The sequence below is a fragment of the Muntiacus reevesi genome, chromosome X, assembly GCF_963930625.1.
Source record: "Muntiacus reevesi chromosome X, mMunRee1.1, whole genome shotgun sequence".
NCBI lineage: Eukaryota > Metazoa > Chordata > Mammalia > Artiodactyla > Cervidae > Muntiacus > Muntiacus reevesi.
This window is the reverse complement of record NC_089271.1, coordinates 131,333,531-131,355,917: the sequence shown is the minus strand read 5'-3', so window position 1 is coordinate 131,355,917 and position 22,387 is coordinate 131,333,531. Positions and strand designations below refer to the sequence as shown.

At 37.9% G+C, this 22,387-nt stretch overlaps 1 protein-coding gene across 2 annotated transcripts in view; it reads left to right on the top strand.

Moving 5' to 3' along the window:
• Positions 1–20,714, top strand: part of IL13RA1 (interleukin 13 receptor subunit alpha 1) — a 69,968-nt gene extending 49,254 nt beyond the window's left edge. Inside the window, exons 11-12 of one of the 2 annotated variants that reach the window (XM_065915896.1) lie at positions 16,915–16,944; positions 18,245–20,714. In XM_065915896.1, coding sequence (XP_065771968.1) covers positions 16,915–16,944; positions 18,245–18,337 — 123 coding nt within the window. In that variant the 3' untranslated portion in view covers positions 18,338–20,714. The remainder of the gene's footprint in view (positions 1–16,914; positions 16,945–18,244) is intronic. The other variant, XM_065915897.1, reaches the window with a different exon arrangement.
• The last annotated feature ends 1,673 nt before the right edge of the window (positions 20,715–22,387 follow it).

The window sequence follows — 22,387 nt, the reverse complement described above, 5'->3', positions numbered from 1 at the left end:
GTACACTTTTCTATTGTGAATGTTGCTCTGAAGAAGACAGAGGCACGTAATCCACTGACTTGCACATAAAAGTCCAGTGTTTTGTGTGATGCTAAGGTGCATGAAGCCCACTTCACCCCTGTGGGTAATTCACTGCAGGAAATAACCAAATCTTGAATGTATTCCTCAATTGAGATTTGATGTTCCATTATTCTATGACTTTTGTTTCTTTCTTTGAAAAAATATTATTACATGCATGTATTTTTCTAGGATGACTAACAACTAAAAACTAGTTGTGTTCACCACCCAAACACCTATTATTTTTTCACCTAGGATGTTTTCCATCTTTGGCCATTATTCTGTTGTTGATTATCTTATTTTAAAAAATCAATTGGAAAAAAAATCAATCGGGTAAGAATTGAGTCGTGGACTGTAATTTTATGGATTTAGGTTTTTTCTACAAGTAATTTCAAAATTAGACTGACATATAATTGGATAATAGGTCAGAGCTTTTGCTTTTGTCCTTTTAACCTTACATGAACATATTCACAGACATACTGCTCAAAGGCCCTGATGCTGATGGTGGGCAAAAATGAGAGTAATCAAAGTTTCAGGAATGAAAAAAGGCAATTAAAAATTAATGTATTTTTAGATTTGTGGATATTAATATCCACAAATCAATCAATGTAATACACCACATTAACAAATTGAAAGATAAAAACCATATGATTATCTCAATAGATGCAGAGAAAGCCTTTGACAAAATTCAATACTCATTTATGATTAAAACTCTCCAGAAAGCAGGAATAGAAGGAGCATACCTCAACATAATAAAAGCTATATATGACAAACCCACAGCAAGCATCACCCTCAATGGTGAAAAATTGAAAGCATTTCCCCTAAAATTAGGAACAAGACAAGGGTGCCTACTCTCACCACTACTATTCAACATAGTGTTGGAAGTTTTGACCACAGCAATCAGAGCAGAAAAAGAAGTAAAAGGAATCCAAATAGGAAAAGAAGAAGTGAAACTCTCGCTGTTCGCAGATGACATGATCCTCTACATAGAAAACCCTAAAGACTCTTCCAGAAAATTACTAGAGCTAATCAATGAATATAGCAAAGTTGCAGGATATAAAATTAACACACAGAAATCCCTTGCATTCCTATATACTAACAATGAAAAAACAGAAAGAGAAATTAAGGAAACAATACCATTCACCACTGCAACAACAAAAAACAAAATACTTAGGAGTATATCTACCTAAAGAAACAAAAGACCTATACATAGAAAACTATAAAACACTGATGAAAGAAATCAAAGAGGACACAAACAGATGGAGAAACATACCATGTTCATGGATTGGAAGAATCAATATTGTCAAAATGGCTATTCTACCCAAAGCAATCTATAGATTCAATGCAATCCCTATCAAGCTACCAATGGTATTTTTCACAGAACTAGAACAAATAATTTCACAATTTGTATGGAAATACAAAAAACCTCGAATAGCCAAAGTAATCTTAAGAAAGAAGAATGGAACTGGAGGAATCAACCTGCCTGACTTCAGACTCTACTACAAAGCCACAGTCATCAAGACAGTATGGTACTGGCACAAAGACAGAAATATAGATCAATGGAACAGAATAGAAAGCCCAGAGATAAATCCACGAACCTATGGACACCTTATCTTTGACAAAGGAGGCAAGGATATACAATGGAAAAAAGACAACCTCTTTAACAAGTGGTGCTGGGAAAACTGGTCAACCACTTGTAAAAGAATGAAACTAGAACACTTTCTAACACCATACACAAAAATAAACTCAAAATGGATTAAAGATCTAAATGTAAGACCAGATACTATAAAACTCCTAGAGGAGAACATAGGCAAAACACTCTCCGACATAAATTTCAGCAAGATCCTCTGTGACCCACCTCCCAGAATACTGGAAATAAAAGCAAAACTAAACAAATGGGACCTAATGAAACTTAAAAGCTTCTGCACTACAAAGGAAACTATAAGTAAGGTGAAAAGACAGCCCTCAGATTGGGAGAAAATAATAGCAAATGAAGAAACAGACAAAGGATTAATCTCAAAAATATACAAGCAACTCCTGAAGTTCAATTCCAGAAAAATAAATGACCCAATCAAAAAATGGGCCAAAGAACTAAACAGACATTTCTCCAAAGAAGACATACAGATGGCTAACAAACACATGAAAAGATGCTCAACATCACTCATTATCAGAGAAATGCAAATCAAAACCACAATGAGGTACCATTACACGCCAGTCAGGATGGCTGCTATCCAAAAGTCTACAAGCAATAAATGCTGCAGAGGGTGTGGAGAAAAGGGAACCCTCTTACACCGTTGGTGGGAATGCAAACTAATACAGCCACTATGGAGAACAGTATGGAGATTTCTTAAAAAACTGGAAATAGAATTGCCATATGACCCAGCAATCCCACTTCTGGGCATACACACTGAGGAAACCAGGTCTGAAAAAGACATGTGCACCCCAATGTTCATCGCAGCACTGTTTATAATAGCCAGGACATGGAAGCAACCTAGATGTCCATCAGCAGATGAATGGATAAGGAAGCTGTGGTACATATACACCATGGAATATTACTCAGCCGTTAAAAAGAATTCATTTGAATTAGTTCTAATGAGATGGATGAAACTGGAGCCCATTATACAGAGTGAAGTAAGCCAGAAAGATAAAGAACATTACAGCATACTAACACATATATATGGAATTTAGAAAGATGGTAACGATAACCCTATATGCAAAACAGAAAAAGAGACACAGAAGTACAGAACAGACTTTTGAACTCTGTGGGAGAAGGTGAGGGTGGGATGTTTCGAAAGAACAGCATGTATATTATCTATGGTGAAACAGATCACCAGCCCAGGTGGGATGCATGAGACCAGTGCTCGGGCCTGGTGCACTGGGAGGACCCAGAGGAGTCGGGTGGAGAGGGAGGTAGGAGGGGGGATCGGGATGGGGAATACGTGTAACTCTATGGCTGATTCATGTCAATGTATCACAAAACCCACTGAAATATTGTGAAGTAATTAGCCTCCAACTAATAAAAAAAAATAAAAAAAATTAATGTATTTTTAGAAGCTATTTCTGCTGCAGTGTGCTGGTTGCTTTTTTCCTGTCCAACACAGTTTAAGCATTGGTTCTAATGAGCAGAAACCAATGAGAAGGTAATATTCAGGTTACTTTTTTTAATTAAAATCATTTTTACAGTCATCCCTTGGTATCTGTGGGGACTGACTTCAGGACCCCCTCAAATACCACAATTCATGGATATTCAAATCCCTCATGTAAAATGGTGTAGTATTTGCACATAACCTATGAATATCTTCTGGAGGACTAACTGCACTTTTACTGGTAAATGGAAAAATAGTAACAATAATAGTAATAACAGTTCATACTTATTGAACTTTTGCGATGTGTCAGACACTTGTCCAACCTTTCCTTCATTAATTTGTCCCTCTTCTGCAGTAGGTTTTATCTCCACTCTACAGATGAAGAAAATGAAGCACCAGAGGGATTATATGTAACTCATTTGAGGTTACACAGCTGCTACCTAGCAGAGCTAGGATCTCAACTAACAAGTGTTAGAGCTGGGATCTGAACTCAGGCATTCTTATCCTCTAGTCCACAGTTTTCAAAAAAAAATATATTTCTTTTTTTTTTAACTGTGCTGGGTCTTATTTGCAGCATGTGGGATCTTTGATATTAGTTGTAGCATGTGAACTCTTAGTTGTGGCATGTGGGATCTAGTTCCCTGACCAGGGATCAAACCCAGGCCCCCAGCATTGAGACTGGGGAGTCTTAGCCAATGGACCACCAAGGAAGTCCCCTCCAGTCTACACTTTTAACCAATCATATTATATAACACGTTTTAATAAAATGCTCATATCTTTATTTGAACTTAACAGATGAGAAATAAGCAGGTGGAACTGAAGGAATTTCTGAACTTTTGACAAAGCTATAAAATAATATTTAATGATTATCAAAAATAGCAAATTTTCCATATGTTCTTCCCATTCTCTCCCCATTCTTGAAGTTGTCTAGTATCTATATGTCCAGTGCATAAGGTCATTATGTACTATATTTTCTCCCTTATAGCCCTTTTTAGTGGAGAAGGCAATGGCAACCCACTCCAGTACTCTTGCCTGGAAAATCCCATGGACAGAGAAGCCTGGTAGGCTGCAGTCCATGGGGTCGCACAGAGTCAGACATGACTGAGTGACTTCACTTTCACTTTTCACTTTCATGCATTGGAGAAGGAAATGGCAACCCACTCCAGTGTTCCTGCCTAGAGAATCCCAGGGACGGCGGAGCCTGGTGGGCTACCATCTATGGGGTCGCACAGAGTTGGACACAACTGAAACGACTTAGCTGCAGCAGTCCTTTTTAGTCTTAATTCTGTATGATGTGTATTTCATGCTAACTCCCAGTTTTTCTGTTGATGTCGTTCCAGTAATTTTGGTTTTATGAAGCACCAAAAGTTTTCTCAGGATTCATGAGACCAACATTTCCTGAATTATTTACATATTGATGGAGTTTCCTTCATTAATAATTGAAAGTCATTTTAGCTAGATATAAAATCCTCAACTTACATGTTCTTGCCTTGGGTATCTTAAATATGTCATCCATTTTCTTCTGGCATAAATGTTGTCAAAGTCTACTGACAATTTTCTCTGGATTGAAACACTTGGTCTTTTTTGCCTGGTTGTCAAAAGACTTTTTTCCTTCAAGTCTAATAATTTTATTAGGATATGTCTTGATGTTAGTCATTCTGGGTTGATTTTTCAAGGCATATAGTGTGCGTTTTCAGTATGTAGTTTCAAATCATTTTTTAAAATTTCAGTAAAAATTTCTTTGCTTATAGACTTTGTTATTCTGTCCCCTTATTTTCTTTGCCTGTCTTCTATGTTTGTCACATCCTTTTGATAACTTTCTTTTTGATTATTTTAATCTCATTTCTTTTTGATTTAAAAATCATCATCCTTTTCATGTTCTGTTTCTCTTAAGGTTTTATCTGTTGTGTTTATTTGCCCATGTTTCCTCTAGCTAGTCTTCATTTCTGAAATGATTATTTTCTTTTACTTCTAATTATTTCTTGGGTTTTACCATATAATTTCTGAGTTGCTCTTATTTTTAATTTTTATATTCTTTGATATCATGTACATTTTTCCATATCATATAACTTTTTCTTAATATCTTTTCACTAGTTTTAAAACATTAGATTATAATTTTCATCTATTTTTTTGGTGGACATCTTTCTGGCCTACTTTAATTCTGTAACAGTATTATTCTGTTGGTTATTTTTACATGAAAGTAGTTTCCCTGAAGTTTTAGAAGGGGGCTTGATTTAGGATAGTTTTTTTTTTCTAATTTCAAAGATATAGAGTTCCATCTTCTATTATTTTTGCCAATTTAATTATAGTAAATTCCTTTCTGAAATCTGATTCCGTCTGTTCACCTCCTCTACTTTTATCTGAACTCTAGTTTGTGTCTCCTGGCTCTATCCTAGCCGGTGTGGAGTTTGTTTCCATCAGTTTCTCTTCATAGTGGACTTGGCCCAGGAAGGGAGCCTTGGGTGATTTTGAGAGCTCAAAGGGCCCAGGTGGCTCTCAGGCTGTCCCATGGTCTCCTTGCATTTGGTCACGCTTAGACAATGCAGACTCCTACCAGACTCACTCACTTTCTACATCAGCTTGCTGACGTTTCAGTGAGTTGTCTTAGAGTCCTCACATCTACCAGAGGCCCTGCTGATTCTGTCTCCAGACTCTCCTGTAACTAATACCATCCTGCTCTTGTAGCATCTCTAATTTGGCCATCCAGTCATATTTCAGAGTTCATTGGAGCATCACTTTGATCTGGTCTTGTTGCAAACTGTGTCTGTGGATTTTGGCTTTGCCTTCCTATTTAGACTGCAGACTCACCTTTCCTGCTTGTGCTTTTTATTGTGGCATTTGGGGAAATAGAAGAACTATGCTGCCTTGAAATATATACATTACCATGTGTAAAACAGATAGCTAGTGGTAAGTTGCTAGATAACACAGGAAGCTCAGCCTGGCACTCTGTGAGGACCTAGAGGGTAGAAGGGTGGGCAGGATGGAAGTGTGGGATGGGAGGAGAGAGACTCAAGAGAGAGGGGATATGTGTATACTTATAACTGATTCATGCTGTCATTAACAGCAAAAACCAACACAACATTGTAAAGCAATTATCCTTCAATTTTAAAAAAATACGCTGCCATCCACGACCCTCTTCATAGGATTTCTCTGTAAACTACAGACCATGGGCCAACTCCTGTCTGCCAGTTGTTTGCATACAGGCTGCAAGCTGCAAATGGTGTGTATACTTTTAAGTAGTTGAAGAAAATCTAAAGAAGAAAATTATATGAAATTCAAATTTCAGTGTCCATAAAGTTGAGCTGGAACACAGCCATGCCTATTCATCTGTATATTGTCTATGGCTGCTTTCATGCTACAGCAGCAGAGTGTCAATATCATGATGCACTTGATCAGTTCCCTATTATTGGCCATTTAGATTAATCTAAATTTTATTATTATAGGTATCATTTCACAGCTAATACTAGCATATACATTTCATTACTTTCTTGGGATAAATTGTTACAGTTAAGATTCCAAGATTAAAGGAGATTATATTCATTTTAAATTCTTGAATTGCCATTGACAAATTGTCATCCAGAAAGGATATACAAGTTAAATATCTATTAATATTAAGGATACTGGTTAAATAAATTATAGTGCAGTCATACAATGAAATATTATACAGAGGTTCAAGAAAATGAGGAAGGTCTATTTTACTGATGTATAAAAATATATAATATATGCTGTCTCATTAAACACTCTGGTTCAATATCTAGGGTATTATTCCTTCATATTAAGGAAATAGTGGCATTAGAATACACATACTTAAATTTTTCACAAGAAGCACTAATTACAACTGACTTATTGCTATGTACTGACTTACATAGCAACCAGTAGTATGACTCACTGGTTGTTTGGTCATGCTTTTGCCCACAGGAATGTATCTAATTTAAAAAAAATATTCTTCCCAATATGATAGATGAGGATAGAGCATCTTGTTTTAAATTTACATATCAAAAAATTTTTTTCATTTATTTTTATTAGTTGGAGGCTAATTACTTTACAGTATTGTAGTGGTTTTTGCCATACATTGACATGAATCAGCCATGGATTTACACGTGTTCCCCATCCTGAAACCCCCTCCCACCTCCCTCCCCATCCCATCCCTCTGGGTCTTCCCAGTGCACCAGCCCTGAGCACTTGTCTCATGCATCCAACCTGGGCTGGTGATCTGTTTCACCCTTGATAATATATATGTTTCAATGCTATTCTCTCAGATCATCCCACCCTCGCCTTCTCCCATAGAGTCCAAAAGTCTGTTCTATACATCTATGTCTCTTTTTCTGTCTTGCATATAGGGTTATCGTTACCATCTTTCTAAATTCCATATATATGCGTTAGTATACTGTATTGGTGTTTATCTTTCTGGCTTACTTCACTATGTATAATGGGCTCCAGTTTCATCCATCTCATTAGAACTGATTCAAATGTATTCTTTTTAATGGCTGAGTATATTCCATTGTGTATAGTACCACAGCTTTCTTATTCATTCGTCTGCTGATGGGCATCTGGGTTGCTTCCATGTCCTGGCTATTATAAACAGTGCTGCAAAGAACATTGGGGGTACATATCAAATTTTATATTTTTCACGTGTTCATTGACTTGAATTAATTCTTCTGTGAAATTCTTGTTCATTGCTTGTTTTTGCCCTGCAATATTCTTTACCCTGGTGGTTTGTAAAACTGTTAATATATCAATTAGTAATCCTTTGGTTTGTCATCATGTTTGCCTTTGTATTGTATTTAGGGTGATTAACGATGTACAAAAGGTTTTTCTTTTTTGAAATCAAATCTTCCTTTATTATTTTTTAAATTTATTTATTTAATTGAAGAATAATTGCTTTATAGAATTTTGTTGTTTTCTGTCAAACCTCAACATGAATCAGCCATAGGTATACATATATCCCCTCCCTTTTGAAACTCCCTCCCATCTCCCACCCCATCCCACCCCTCTAGATTGATACACAGCCCCTGTTTGAGTTCCCTGAGCCATACAGCAAATTCCCATTGGCTATCTATTTTACTTTTGTAAGTTTCCATGTTGCTCTCTCCGTACATTTCACCCCCTCCTCCCCTCTCCCCATGTCCATAAGTCTATTCTCTGTCTGTTTCTCCACTGCTGCCTTGCAAATAAATTCTTCAGTACCATTTTTCTAGATCCTGTATATATGCCAGAGAATATGATATTTATTTTTCTCTTTCTGACTTATTTCACTCTATATAATAGGTACTGGGTTCATCCACCACATCAGAACTGACTCAGATGTGTTCCTTTTTGTGGCTGAGTAATATTTCATCATGTATATGTACCACAACTTCTTTTTCCATTCATCTGTCGATGGACGTTTGGTTGCTTCCATGTTCTAGCTATTGTAAATAGTGCCGCAATGAGCAATGGGATACATGTGTCTTTTTCAATTTTGGCTTCCTCAGGGTATATGTCTAGGAGTGGGATTGCTGGGTCATATGGTAGTTTTATTCCTACTTTTTAAAGGAATCTCCATGCCGTCTTCCATAGTGGCTGTATCAATTTACATTCCTACCGACAGTGCAAGAGCATTCCCTTTTCTCCACATGCTCTCCAGCATTCACTGTTTGGAGACTTTTTGATGGTGGCCATTCTGTTGTGAGGTGATATCTCATTGTAGTTTTGATTTGCATTTCTCTAATAATGAGCAGTGTTGAGCATCTATTCATGTGTTTGTTAGCCATCTGTATGTCTTCTTTGGAGAAATGTCTGTTTAGGTCTTTTCCCCACTGTTTGATTGGGTTGTTTGTTTTTCTGGCATTGAGTTGTATGAGCTACTTGTATATTTTGGAAGTTAGTCCTTTGTCAGTTGTTCCATTTGCTATTATTTCCTCCCATTCTGAGGGTTGTCTTTTCACCTTGCTTATAGTTTCCTTTGCTGTGTAAAAGCTATTAAGTTTAATCAGGTCCCATTTGTTTACTTTTGTTTTTATTTCTGTTGCTCTAGGAGGTGAGTCATAGAAGATTTTGCTTTGATTTATGTCATCGAGTGTTCTGCCTATATTTTCCTCTAAGAATTTTATAGTTTCTGATCTTACATTTACGTCTTTAATCCATTTTGAGTTTATCTTTGTGTGTGCTGTTAGGAAGTGTTCTCATTTCATTCTTTTACATGTAGCTGTCTGCATTTCCCAGGACCATTTATTGAAGAGGCTCTCTTTGTCCTGTTATATAATCTTGCTTCCTTTGTCAAAAATAAGGTACCCATAGGTGCATGAGTTTATTTCTGGGCTTTCTATCTTGTTCCATTGTTCTATATTTCTGTACCATACTGTCTTGATGATTATAGCTTTGTAGTATAATCTGAAGTCAGGAAGGTTGATTCTTCCAGTTCCATTCCTCTTTCTCAAGACTGCTTTGGCTATTTGGGGTCTTTTGTGCTTCCATATGAATTGTGAAATTTTTTGTTCTAGTTCTGTGAAAAATGTCATTGATAACTTGATAGGGATCGCATTGAATCTGTAGATTGCATTTGGTAGTATAGTCATTTTCACAATATTGATTCTTCCTACCCAGGAACATGGATTATGTTTTTGTTGTCTCCATCTGTTTTTGTCATCTTTGATTTCTTTCATTAGTGTCTTATAATTTTTTGTATACAATTCTTTTGTCTCCTTAGGTGAGTTTATTCCTAGATATTTTATTCTTTTTGTTGCAATGGTGAATGGGATTGATTCCTTAACTTCTCTTTTGGATTATGGGTATATAGAAATGCAAGTGGTTTCTATGTATTGATTTTGTATCCTGAAACTTTGCTAAATTCACTGATTAACTATTGTAATTTCCTGATACTATCTTTAGGATTTTCTATGTACAGTATCATGTTATCTGCAAACAATGAGAACTTTTCTTCTTTCCCGATCTGGATTTCTTTTATTTCTTTTTCTTCTCTGATTGCTATAGCTAGGACTTCCAGAACTATGTTGAATAATAATGGTGAAAGTGGACACTCTTGTCTTGTTCCTGATCATAGGGGGAATGCTTTCAGTTTTTCACCATTGAGAATAATGTTTGCTGTAGGCTTATCATATATGGCCTTTATTATGTTGAGGTAGGTTCCTTCTATGCCCATTTTTTAAAAGAGTTTTAATCACAAATGGGTGCTGAATTTTGTCAAAGGCTTTTTCTGCATCTATTGAGATGATCATATGGTTTTTATCTTTCAATTTGTTAATATGGTGTATCACATTGATTTGCAAATATTGAAGAATCCTTGAATTCCTGGAATAAACCCAACTTGATCATGGTGTATGAGCTTTTTGATGTGTTGCTGAATTCTATTTGCTAAAATTTTGTTGAGGATTTTTGCATCTATGTTCATGAGTGTTATTGGCCTGTAGTTTTGTTTGTTGGTGTTGTCTTTGTCTGGTTTTGGTATCAGGGTGATGGTAGCCTCATAGAATGAGTTTGGAAGTGTTCCTTCCTCTGCAGTTTTTTTAAAGAGTTTAAGAAGGATAGGCACTAGCTCTTCTCTAAATGTTTGATAGAGTTCTCCTGTGAAGCCTTCAGGTCCTGGGCTTTTGTTTTTTAGGAGATTTTTTTATCACACTTTCAATTTCAGTGCTCGTAATTGGGTTGTTCATAATTTCTGTTTCTTCCTGGTTTAGTCTTGGAAGATTGAACTTTTCTAAGAATCTGTCCATTTCTTCCAGACTGTCCATTTATTGCCATATAGTTGTTCATAATAGTCTCTTACAATTCTTTGTATTTCGGCATTGTCTGTTGTAACCTCTCCTTTTTCGTTTCTAATTTTGTCGATTTGATGCTTTTCTCTTTTTTCTTGATGAGTCTGGCTAAAGCCTTGTTAATTTTGTTTATCTTCTTAAAGAACCAGCTTTTCATTTTATTAATCTTTACTATTTTTTCTTTCATTTCTTTTTCATTTCTTTCTGCTCATATCTTTATGATTTCTTTCCTTCTACTAATTTTGGTTGTTTTTGTTCTTCTTTTTCCAGTTGTTTTAGGTGTAAAGTTAGGTTGTCAATTCGATGTTTTTCTTGTTTATTGAGGTAGGATTGTATTGCTATAAACTTCCCTCTTAGAACTGCTTTTGCTGCATCCCATAGGTTTTGAGTTGTGTTTTCATTGTCATTTGTTTCTAGAAACTTTTTGATTTCCCTTTTGATTTCTTCAGTAACCTGTTGGTTATTTAGAAACGTGTTGTTTAATCTCCATGTGTTTGTGTTTCTTACAGTTTTTTTCTTATAAAAAAAACCTCATCTCATCTCATAGCATTGTGGTCAGAAAAGATGCTTGATACAATTTCAATTTTCTTAAATTTACTGAGGTTTCATTTGTGACCCAAGATGTGGCCTATCCTGGAGAATGTTTCATGTGCATTTGAGAAGAAGGTGTACTCTTCTGTATTTGGCTGGAATGTCCTGAAGATATCAATGAGATCCGTCTCATCAAATGAATCATTTAAGACTTGTGTTTTGTTACTAATTTTCTGTTTTGATGATCTGTTCATTGGTGTGAGTGGGGTGTTAAAGTCTCCTACAATTATTGTGTTACTGTTAATTTCTCCTTTTATGTATGTTAGTGCTTGTCTTATGTATTGAGGTGCTGTTATGTTGGGTGCATAGATACTTACAATTGTTATGTCTTCCTGTTGGATTGATCCCTTGATCATTGTGTAGTGTCCTTCTTTATCTCTTGTAATATTCTTTATTTGAAAGTCTACTTTTTCTGATATGAGGATTGCTACTCCAGCTTTCTTTTGCTTTCCATTTGCATGGAATATATTTTTCCATCTCACTTTCAGTCTATATGTGTCTTAGGTCTGAAGTGGGTTTCTTGTAGACAGCATATACATGGGTCTTGTTTTGTATCCATTCAGCCAGTCTGTGTCTTTTGGTTGGAACATTTAATCTGTTTCCACTTAAAGTAATTATTGATATGTATGTTCCTAATGCCATTGTCTTAATTGTTTGGGGTTTGCTTTTGTAGATCTTTTTCTTCTCTTTTATTTCCTGACTATATAAGTCCCTTTAACATTTGTTGTAGCTGGTTTGGTGGTACTGAATTCTCTTAACTTTTGCTTGTTTGAAAAGTTTTTGATTTCTCCATCAGTTTTGAAAGAGATCCTTGCCAGGTAGAGTAATCTTGGTTGTAGAGTTTTCCATTTCAGTACTTTAAATATATCCTGCCATTCCCTTCTGGTCTGCAGTTTCTGCTGAAAGATCAGCTGTTAAATGTATGGGGTTTCCCTTGTGTGTTACTTGTTACTTCTCCCTTGCTGCTTTTAATATTGTTTCTTTGTGTTCAATCTTTGTTAGTTTGATTAGTATATGTCTTGGCCTGTTTCTCCTTGGGTTTATCCTATATGGAACTCTTTGTGCCTCTTGGACTTGATTGACTATTTCCTTTCCCATGTTGAGGAAATTTTCAACTATAATCTCTTCAAAACTTTTCTCATACCCTTTCTTTTTCTCTTCGTCTTCTGGGACCCCTATAATTTGAATGTTGGTGTGTTTGATATTGTCCCAGAGGACTCTGAGACTATCCTCAATTCTTTTTACTTTATTCTGCTCTTCGGCAATTATTTCCACCATTTTATCTTCCAGATCACTGATTCATTCTTCTGCTTCAGATATTCTGCTATTGATTCCTTCTGGAGTATTTTTAATTTCAGTAATTGTGTTGTTTGTCTCTGTACATTTATTCTTTAATTCTCCTAGGTCTTTGTTAATTGATTCTTGCATTTTCTCCATTTTGTTTTCAAGGTTTTTGATCATCTTTGCTATCATTATTCTGAATTCTTTTTCAGATGGTTTGCCTATTTCCTCTTCATTTATTTGGACTTATGTATTTCTAGTTTGTTCCTTCATTTATGTATTATTTCTCTGCCTTTTCATTATTTTTTTGTAAGTTATTGTGTTTAAAGTTTCCTTTTCCCAGGCTTCAAGGTTGAATTTTTTTCTTCCTTTTGGTTTCTGCCCTCCTAAGTTTGGTCCAGTGGTTTGTGTGAGCTTTGTATAGGGTGAGTTTTATGCTGAGTTTTTGTGTGTTTCTTTGTTTTTCTTCTGATGGGCAAGTCTGAGTGAGGTGGTAATCCTGTCTGCTAATGATTGGGTTTGTATTTTTGTTTTGTTTGTTATTTAGATGAGGCGTCCTTCACAGGGTGCTACTGGTGGTTGGGTGATGCCGGGTCTTGAATTCAAGTGGTTTCCTTTGTGTGAGTTCTCAGTATTTGATACTCTCTAGGGTTAGTTCTCTGGTAGTCTAGGGTCTTAGAGTCAGTGCTCCCAAAGGCTCGGGGCTTGATCTCTGGTCAGGAGTGAAGATTCCACAAGTGGTTTGTTATGGCATTAAGTGAGATTAAAACAAATATCCAAAAACAAGAAACCAAAGATGAACCCCAGAAAAATGGCAGTTACAAAATCAGGCAAATAATAATTAAAATAATGGAATATACACATATACATATATACCCATGAGCAAAGTCAAAAAAGTCCAACAAAAATAAAGTACAGTAGATTGACCCAGGGAACAATGGAAATCAAAAGTTATATTTACCAGTTACAAAAAAAACTAACTAAAGCACAAACTGGAAAACAAAACTAATTCAAGGTGCCAAGTGGGGAATAAAGCCGTGAAAACAAAACTAACCTATATGTTGAGGGGAAAGGAAAGAAAGAAAGAATAAATATGCAAAGTTAAATAGAGATAGATGAAGAAGATTTATATACACTAAAGATTAACTACAAGGGGAAAAGAACAGTAGGAAAGGCAAACAAAGGAATAAATGTAGAAAAATAATGATAGGTTTAAAAAATTAAAATTAAAAGAAGAGAAAAGGGAAAACTCCACAGAGTTGCAAAAGTGCAACATACAGGCAGAGGTTTATAATAACAATAAAAAATGTTACTGAGGAAAAAAAAGAAAAAACTCAGAAGCTTAACTAGATTTTATAGTGCCAATAAATTGTGCAACTACAACAGAGGGTGGAAGAAAGGGGGAAAAAAGAAAGAAAAAGTCCACAAGAATCTACAGAACAAGTCAAAACCTAAGAATAATAAATATTTTTCCTGGGTCACTGCTGTCAGAGTCCTTTCCCTCTCTGGGAGTCAAAGTCCACCTCACCTCCCTAGGGTGCCCTCCAACACTGTGCTGATCTCTGGACCTGCTGTGGGGGCAGCTCATATTCTAATCTGGTCCAATTCCTATGTGTTCTTGCCTCCAATGTCCTCAGCTATCAGAACTAGTGCATTTTCTTTTGTGAGAGCTCTCATGACCTTTTATATATTTCCATAGACACAGAGTCTGCCTAGTTGATTGTGTGGATTTAATCTGCAGCTTGTACAGCTGGTGGGAAGGTTTTGGGTGTTCTTCCTTAGCCACGCTGTCCCTGGGTTTCAATTGTGGTTTTATCTCCACCTCTGCATTTGGGTATTTCCATTGGGATTCCTTTGAGATTTGCTCCTGAGGCTGCCCTGGAGGATTTGGGTTTGCCTCTGTGAGGGCCAGGTGTGGAGGTGGTGCAGCTGCTTGGGTTGCAGGGGTTCTGGCAGTACCAGGTACTCAGGGGAGTTGGCAGCTTGGGCACAGGAAATATAGTGCTCTAGAAGGGTATGGCAACCAGTATTGGCCAACACGCTCCAGCATTCTTGCCTGGAGAACCCCACTCCCTGACAGAGAAGTCTGACAGGCCACAGTCTATAGGGTTGCAAAGAGCCAGACACTATCGAAGTGACCCTGCATGTGTAGATGCAAGAATTTTTTGCCTGTGGCAGCTCTGCCCCAGTGAGAGTTCAGCATGAAGGTGGTACAAGCTGCTTGGCCTGCAGAGACCCACCAGGCACCAAATGTGCAGGGACACGGACTGCCTCTGCCGCAGGAGTTGCGGCCCTATCGGAGTCTTTTTTCAAGCCCCTTGTAGCTGGTGATCAGAAGGCCTCTTTGGCCAGTTTTTCTCCATAACTCTGCCTGTTCAGGCACTTAGAGGGCTCCCTTGCCTGGGGTCCTTCTCTGTTGTTCGGTGTATCAGGTACATAGAGGGGCCCCCCTGGCTGGGGTCTTATTCTGTAGATCTGTGCATCAGACACTTAAAGGAGCACCCTGGGTGGGGTCCTGTTCTGTAGTTCAGTGCAGTCAGGAGTTTGATAGGCCAGACTCTATTGTTCAGCTGCCAGTGCTGGCATGTGGGGAGAAAGAGGCTATGGTGATGGCTCCACCCCCTGCGTGTGACTCAGCGCTATAGCCTTGCTTCCATGGCTACCTGACTTTCCTCCACAGGCATTTCCCACCACAGTCTCCTCCCTCAGGTCCCCTCAGTTGGTCTCGCCCCAGTCAATAGAAGCCCTTGCCCTGGGATTGCTCCACAATTCGTAAACTTAAGCGCCCAGCCTCTGTACCTTCCAGGAGACCTGCGTCCCTGTCTGGTGTATGTATGGCTGCAGCAAGGACTGTCTGATTCCATTTCTCATTCCATTTAGGCTGCCACAGATCAGCTGTTTCACTCTCAGCCTTAAATGTTTCTCCTCTGACTCAGATGATTGCCCCAATGTGGGGATCGGACCCCTGCTTCAGTTCCCCCACCCGCCAAGGGCAGGTCCAGTCCTACTAACACTCCTGTTTTTCCCCCTAGTTCCTTCATCCTACCGAGTTTTACATGGTTCTATATATTCTTTTCCTCTGGTCAGGTACTTCTGTCTGCTTTCCACTGGTGTTCTGCATGCACTTCTGTGTCTGCAGATGTATTCCTGATGTATCTGTGGAGAGAGTTGTACTCCATGTCCACCTACTCCTCCACCATCTTATTCTCCCTCTTCCTTTATTTGTTATGTGTAGAAAGCTCTTTCCTACTACAGATTTATATAATTGCTCCTTAATACATTTTTCCAGGACTTACTTGATTTTGTTTTTCACATACAGGTCTTTAATCCATAGAGCGTTTATCCATATAGGCTGTGAGGTAGGGTTTAACTTTGTTTTTCAAATGTTTAGCCAGTTGTCTTAGTGCCATTTATTGGATAAACCATTACTTTAAGGTTATATGTTTTTAGATTTTTATTAGGTATCTGTGCGTTTTTTTTTAATTTAGTGTGTTAAGATTTTACTTTTAAGTGTACAGTTATAAGAGTTTTAGCGAATGTATGCAATTTTGTAGCTACCACTCCAATCAAGATATAGAAAACTTCATCATCCCTCCAAGTTCCCTCATACTCTTTTACAGTACACCCCCTTCCCTGATCCTGTACCCTTGCAACCACTAATCTGTTTTCTATCCGTAAGATTTTGCCTTTTCCTGAATATTATATAAATGGAATGGTGAAAGTGTTAGTCACTCAGTTGTGTCTGACTCTTTGTGGCCACATGGACTGTAGCCTGCCAGGCTCCTCTGTCCATGGGGTTTTCCAGGCAAGAAAACTGGAGTGGGTTGCCATTTCCTTCTCCAGGGGATCTTCCCAACCCAGGGATCAAACCTAGGTCTCCTGCATTGGCAGGCAGATTCTTTACCATTTGAAACACCAGGGAAGCCCAAAATAATCATGCAACCCACAGATTTTTGAGTCTGGCTTCTTTCACTTAGCATGATGTTGCTGTGTTGTTGTGTGCCATTGCTTTTATTTTTATTTAACCATTTACTTGTTCAAGGACATCATGACTATTTCTGATTTTTGGCTTTTATGAATAAAACTGCTATAAACATTCATATAGAGGTCTTTGTGTGGACATATTTTCATTTCTCTTTTGTCAGTACCTGGGAGTGAGATTTCTGGGTCATTCAGTAAGTGTATATTTTGTTTTATAAGAAACTGTCAGACTGTTTTCCATAGTGATTGTGCTATTTTACATTGCCACCAGCAATATTTAAAAAGTCCAGATACTCTGCATCCTTATCAGCACTTGGAATTGTCAGTATTTTTTATTGTAGCCTTTCTACTAGGAGTATCACAGTTAAATATTTAGAATAATTTGGATATTTTAAGCAGTGTTTCCCAACTCATCCCTCTATATGTGCTCTAAGACTGGATGCTCCTGACTTGCTGTGTCCATCTCCAGTTGCACAACATGAGGCAGCTGAATCATCATTGTCATTTGTTTTTAGCTTTTCTTCTTTCCATTTACTTCTCTAGTCTTACAGAACTAGAAAACAGCAGAGCAGAAAGGAGCTTAGAAATAATCTAGTGCAGGGATTGACAAACTTTTTCTGTAAAGAACAAGATAGTAAATAGTTTTGGTTTCACAAGTCATTGGGTCTATTACAGCAACTCAGCTCTGCTGTTGTAGCATGAAAACAGCCATAGATGATACAGAAACAAATAGACATGGCTGTGTTCTAATAAAACTTCATTTACAAAAACAAGCAGCCTACTAGATTTGGCCCTTAGAACATAGTTTGCTGTCTCCTGGTTTAGTCTAACAACTGTGTTTTACAGATGAGGGGGCTGAGCTCACATTTCACTCTTTCCTCTGACTTGGAAGGAAGGAAGGCAAGGACTAGGATATTGGCTTTCACCATAAGAGACACACTTAACTTGAGTTCAAGATGTGCTTACTTTGTATGCACAATTCCCTGTTCTTGCAAATGATGTTCCATGAAGTTGTTAATGCAAGGTCTTTGAAACCTTTTAACTGCACTGTCTTCTAGGATATTTTGTATATTGCCCTAAACCTTGATGCCTATCTGAGCCTCCGACAACTCTGGAGCAATGGTCAAATTTGAGCAGTAAAAAAATAAAGATAGAAACAGTTGAAGTAAGAAAAATATGTCACTCTTGCATTCTTCTACAAAATACTTTGTTTCCAGTTTTGGAGATATCCACATAAGTTTACCTTTTGAGATAGCTATTAAACATCCTGTAACAATCCCATGCTTTTTTCTTGATCAATTCGTTCAGTTGGCCAAACAGATGAAGAAGATTCTTGGGTCAAAACAACAACAACAACAAAAAAACCTGAAACAAACAGGAAAACATACACTTAGGGTTCCATGCACACAAATCTAAAAATAGACACTTACTGTGGGTACTCAGGAAAAGAACACTGTTTAGAAAATTCATCATGTGTTTTTTCTTCCCTTCCAGCACTGGAAGAAGTATGACATCTATGAGAAACAAACCAAAGAAGAAACTGACTCTGTAGTGCTGATAGAAAGCCTGAAGAGAGCCTCTCAGTGATGGAGATAATTTATTTTAACCTTCAATGTGACCTTGTGAAGATTCATTCCGTTCTCCATTTATTATCTGGGAACTTGTTAAAGGGAAACTGAAACTACTGGACCATTTTAAAACAGGCAGCTCATAAGAGCCACAGGTCTTTCTGTTGAGTCATGCACCAAAAAACTAAAAATAATAGGCCCTTTGGAGAAAAGAACGGAGTCATTTTTGTTGAATTATAAAAGCAGACATCTTTTGCGAAGGCTTCACACTAGGGGGCAAAAGCTAGAAAGTGATGATGGCAGTTGAGTTAATCTTATCAAGAGTTGTGACAACTTCCTTAGGGATCTATGCCTGCTTTGAATTCTTTTTCTCAGATAATACCAACACATACTATTTGTAGGAGAACTCATTTTGGGTGTAAATGCTGAATTCAAACTTGAGTCATAGAGAACATCTAACAAAACAGAATTGATATAATCTGTTATCTATTGTTTGGGATCCCATTGAGTTGGGGCTACGGCTATTAAAACTCTTTAATAGTCTGGAATCTTCATCCCCTCCAGCGTCATTTTCCTCTGCTTTGAAAGGCCCAGGCATCCATGTCGGCCAGCTGTGACTATAGAAAAAGCAGAGGCAGCTTCTTTACTGAGAACTTTTGAAGCCACTGCAGGCTTTTAATGGCAGCGGAGGCAGAACAACTTATTGGATATTAGAGTTTGAAGGACACAATCTCTAATGATGAATTTCTTCTTCACCACTGCTATTCAGATCAAGTATTTAGCACATGTCCAGATTGTATTGGGCCTCCAGCTGTGAAGCGCTGACTCCCTCAAAGAATTCACAGTCTAGTTGGGGCTGAATCAGTTTTTTCTCCCCACCCGTCATTTTTCAGATGTTTCAGCTCCCCACTCCCCACCCTGATTTCCCCTTTTGCATTCTCCCTCATCTCCCTCTGTGTATTCTTTCACCTCTCATTAGCAATTAGAATACAAATCTGTTCACAGCACCTAGAGGAGCAGGGAATAATTTGCATCTCAGGAAAAGTGTGAGTAGATTGACAAACAATGACTAATTCTCGAATATTTTGTAACTTCTATGTGAGTCTGCATTTATTGAAGGTTTTCAGCATTTACTGTTTATGCATTTTCTACACAGAAAAGTATTCTCTTCACTTAGAACTTTGATATTTGCTTGAGAAAAAAAGAATAGTTGTATCTTTCTCTTTTCCCTTACTCTCCCAAATGGTTATTAGCAGGCTTCGTTTCTAATACTGATAGCCAGCCATCCCAGGCTCCAACATTAGTCCTTTGTGGGTTTTTTTTTTTGCCTATGTTAGGGCTCCATCCTCACCCATCCCCACAACATATTCATATGTGTATATATATATATATATTCCCTCTATTTCTACTTCCTCTATATTTAGAGTATGGAAATGAGAAGTCCCCTTCCTCACATAGACTCAGATTACTGGTAGGAACTTGAGAACTCTATGTCACAAGTTCTCCAAACATTCATTCATTCATATTAATAAGATAGTGCTAGTTCCAATTCCTGCTCTTAGAGGGAAGGGAGATAAGACATCCCTACTCTTTACAGGTTTGGGCGAAAGTGGCAATGTCCTTGCACCACAGTGGAGGAGGAAATTGGGGCTCATGGCAATGACTGATGTCAAGATGTTTCCTCCCTGCACTTCTATATTTGAGGTCAGGTTGAGGCTGGAAGACAGGCATGGATGTTCCATTCTGCCCTACTGTTCTCCAGAAAGAATATTTGGTTTTCCTGTGTAGGGAGGGGATTATTATTTCCTAGCCAGATCTTATACTTCCAGAAAATACAACACCTAAATGCCTCACCCAAAGCCATTTTTCCTGTCATCCTACTTAGATGGCAGTGGTGGGGGTTGCTCCAATATTCTGATGATCTAAGGAACTACTGATGCCAGACAGTCCTGCAGCCTGAGAGTGGGAAAATTGTGTTTTGTTTCCATCTTGCTCTTTTGGTAGCAAAATAGTTGGGGGGGGGCGGGGAATGGGGCAGTGAATTATGGGAGTGCCTATGGCTGTTTTATAATTCCTGGTAAGTGATCCCCAGGTCTTGAGAGCAATTGGATACTTTAATACATCAGCTTAATTCCCACTACCTATAGGAAATTAGTAGGTTTATGTACTATTTGATGTCTAACCTATATGTTTTTTTTCTCCACATAGCTAAGTAAACCCACTGTAAGAATGGTCATTCTTATTCTTTCATTCAGATAAGTCTTTTCCTCATCTGGCACAGAAGGGATACATGAAACTATGTTAACATTTTTGGTAATGCCTTCAACTGGGGATCATTTTGTTTAACTTCTTGCAGAAAAGCTTGAGTAAAATAAATATTGTTTTTTTGTATGTCACCCAAATGTTTTCCTTTTGTCTTATTTCAAAGAAAGTGTTATGAGGAGTAGGTGGCAGAAAAAATTGGAGTTAAAAGAATGTAAGTTGGGAAAAAATTCCCAGACTGCTAATTTATCTTACAACCATTTATTATGAGCTTCTCTGCTGTTCTTGGCATGCCTGGGTTTTCTGATAAAGGTGTGCATGTGGTTTAATATTAGCACAGCCTTTGCAAACAGTACCTAAAGGGACATAAGTATTTGATAAATCATGGTTCTAACAAGGGAAATGGGAAACTGGTCCTTTCTGATTTTAAGCTTCCAATAGAGTGCAGTGTGGGCTTCCCTGGTAGTTCAGCTGGTAAAGAATCCACCTGCAATGCAGGAGACCCTGGTTCGACTCCTGTGTCAGGAAGTTCCCCTGGAGAATAGATAGGCTACCCACTCCAGTATTCTCAGACCTCCCTGATGGCTTAGACATTAAAGAATCTGCCTGCAATGTGGGAGACCTGGGTTTGATTCCTGGGTTGGGAAGATCCCCTGGAGGAGGGCATGGCAACCCACTTCAGTCTTCTTGCCTGGAGAATCCCCATGGACAGAGGAGCCTGGCAGGTTACAGTCCTTGAGTTGCAAAGAGTTGGACACGACTGAGAGACTAAGCACAGCACAGAGTGCAGTGTACTTCAGGAGACTGTCATGGTATATACATGATGAGGGACCTCTAGTTATGAATGAATCACATAAGCAAGTTAGATGTGAGACTAAGAAAATCCATTTTCAAAAGTTTCCCTTTTAAGAGGTAGTAGTATATTTCCATGTTTTCTGTAACTACAGCAAAATGGTTTGAATGTCATGAAGAGTTTCTCATTTGTATTATGTTCTAGGAGTGGGTCTTTAACCTGACATTTGTCACTTACCCTGCAACTTTCCAGGATCCAAGCCCTAGGGTATGGATAGGAAGTGCTGGTCTTGGTCAGGTTACTTCTGTAATTATTTAAAATGATACAGGAAGATTCTGGAAATCCATCTCCAGGTAAGTATAGTTTTGATTAAGAAACTGCCTTTTGATTCTCAACACATCAACACTATTAGGACAGAAAACATTTAACTGGGGATACTTGAGGTTATATATCTGTATGAGATCTATAGAAAACTAATTCCTGTAGCTACAAATGTGTTCACCTCATCTCAGGGCAGAGGAGCCAGAATGATCTAAGCCCATTTGCTTTCCAGGATAATTTACCATTTTGTCATTTCCATGCAGTCCTGCTCTTTTACAAGCACAACTTTGTGCTCACATGAGTAGTGTTTCATGCTACTAGAATATTAATAGTTTTAGAAGAAAGTAATACTTTGGCCACCTGATGCAAAGAGCCAACTCATTGGAAAAGACCCTGATGCTGGAAAAGATTGAAGGCAAAAGGAGAATGGGGTTGCAGAGGGTGAGGTGGTTAGATAGCAACACCAACTCAGTGAACACAAATTTGAGCAAACTCCAGGAGACAGTGAAGGACAGGGGAGCCTGGTGTGCTGCAGTCCATGGGGTCACAAAGAGTTGATATGACTTAGCGACTGAACAACAACAATAGAACACTTATTTCAGAGACTATTTTCTTGTAAACCCTAATGATTATATCAAGCAATAACATTTTTTGTAAATACTGTAGCAAAGTCTTGGCATGCTTCTACTTCAA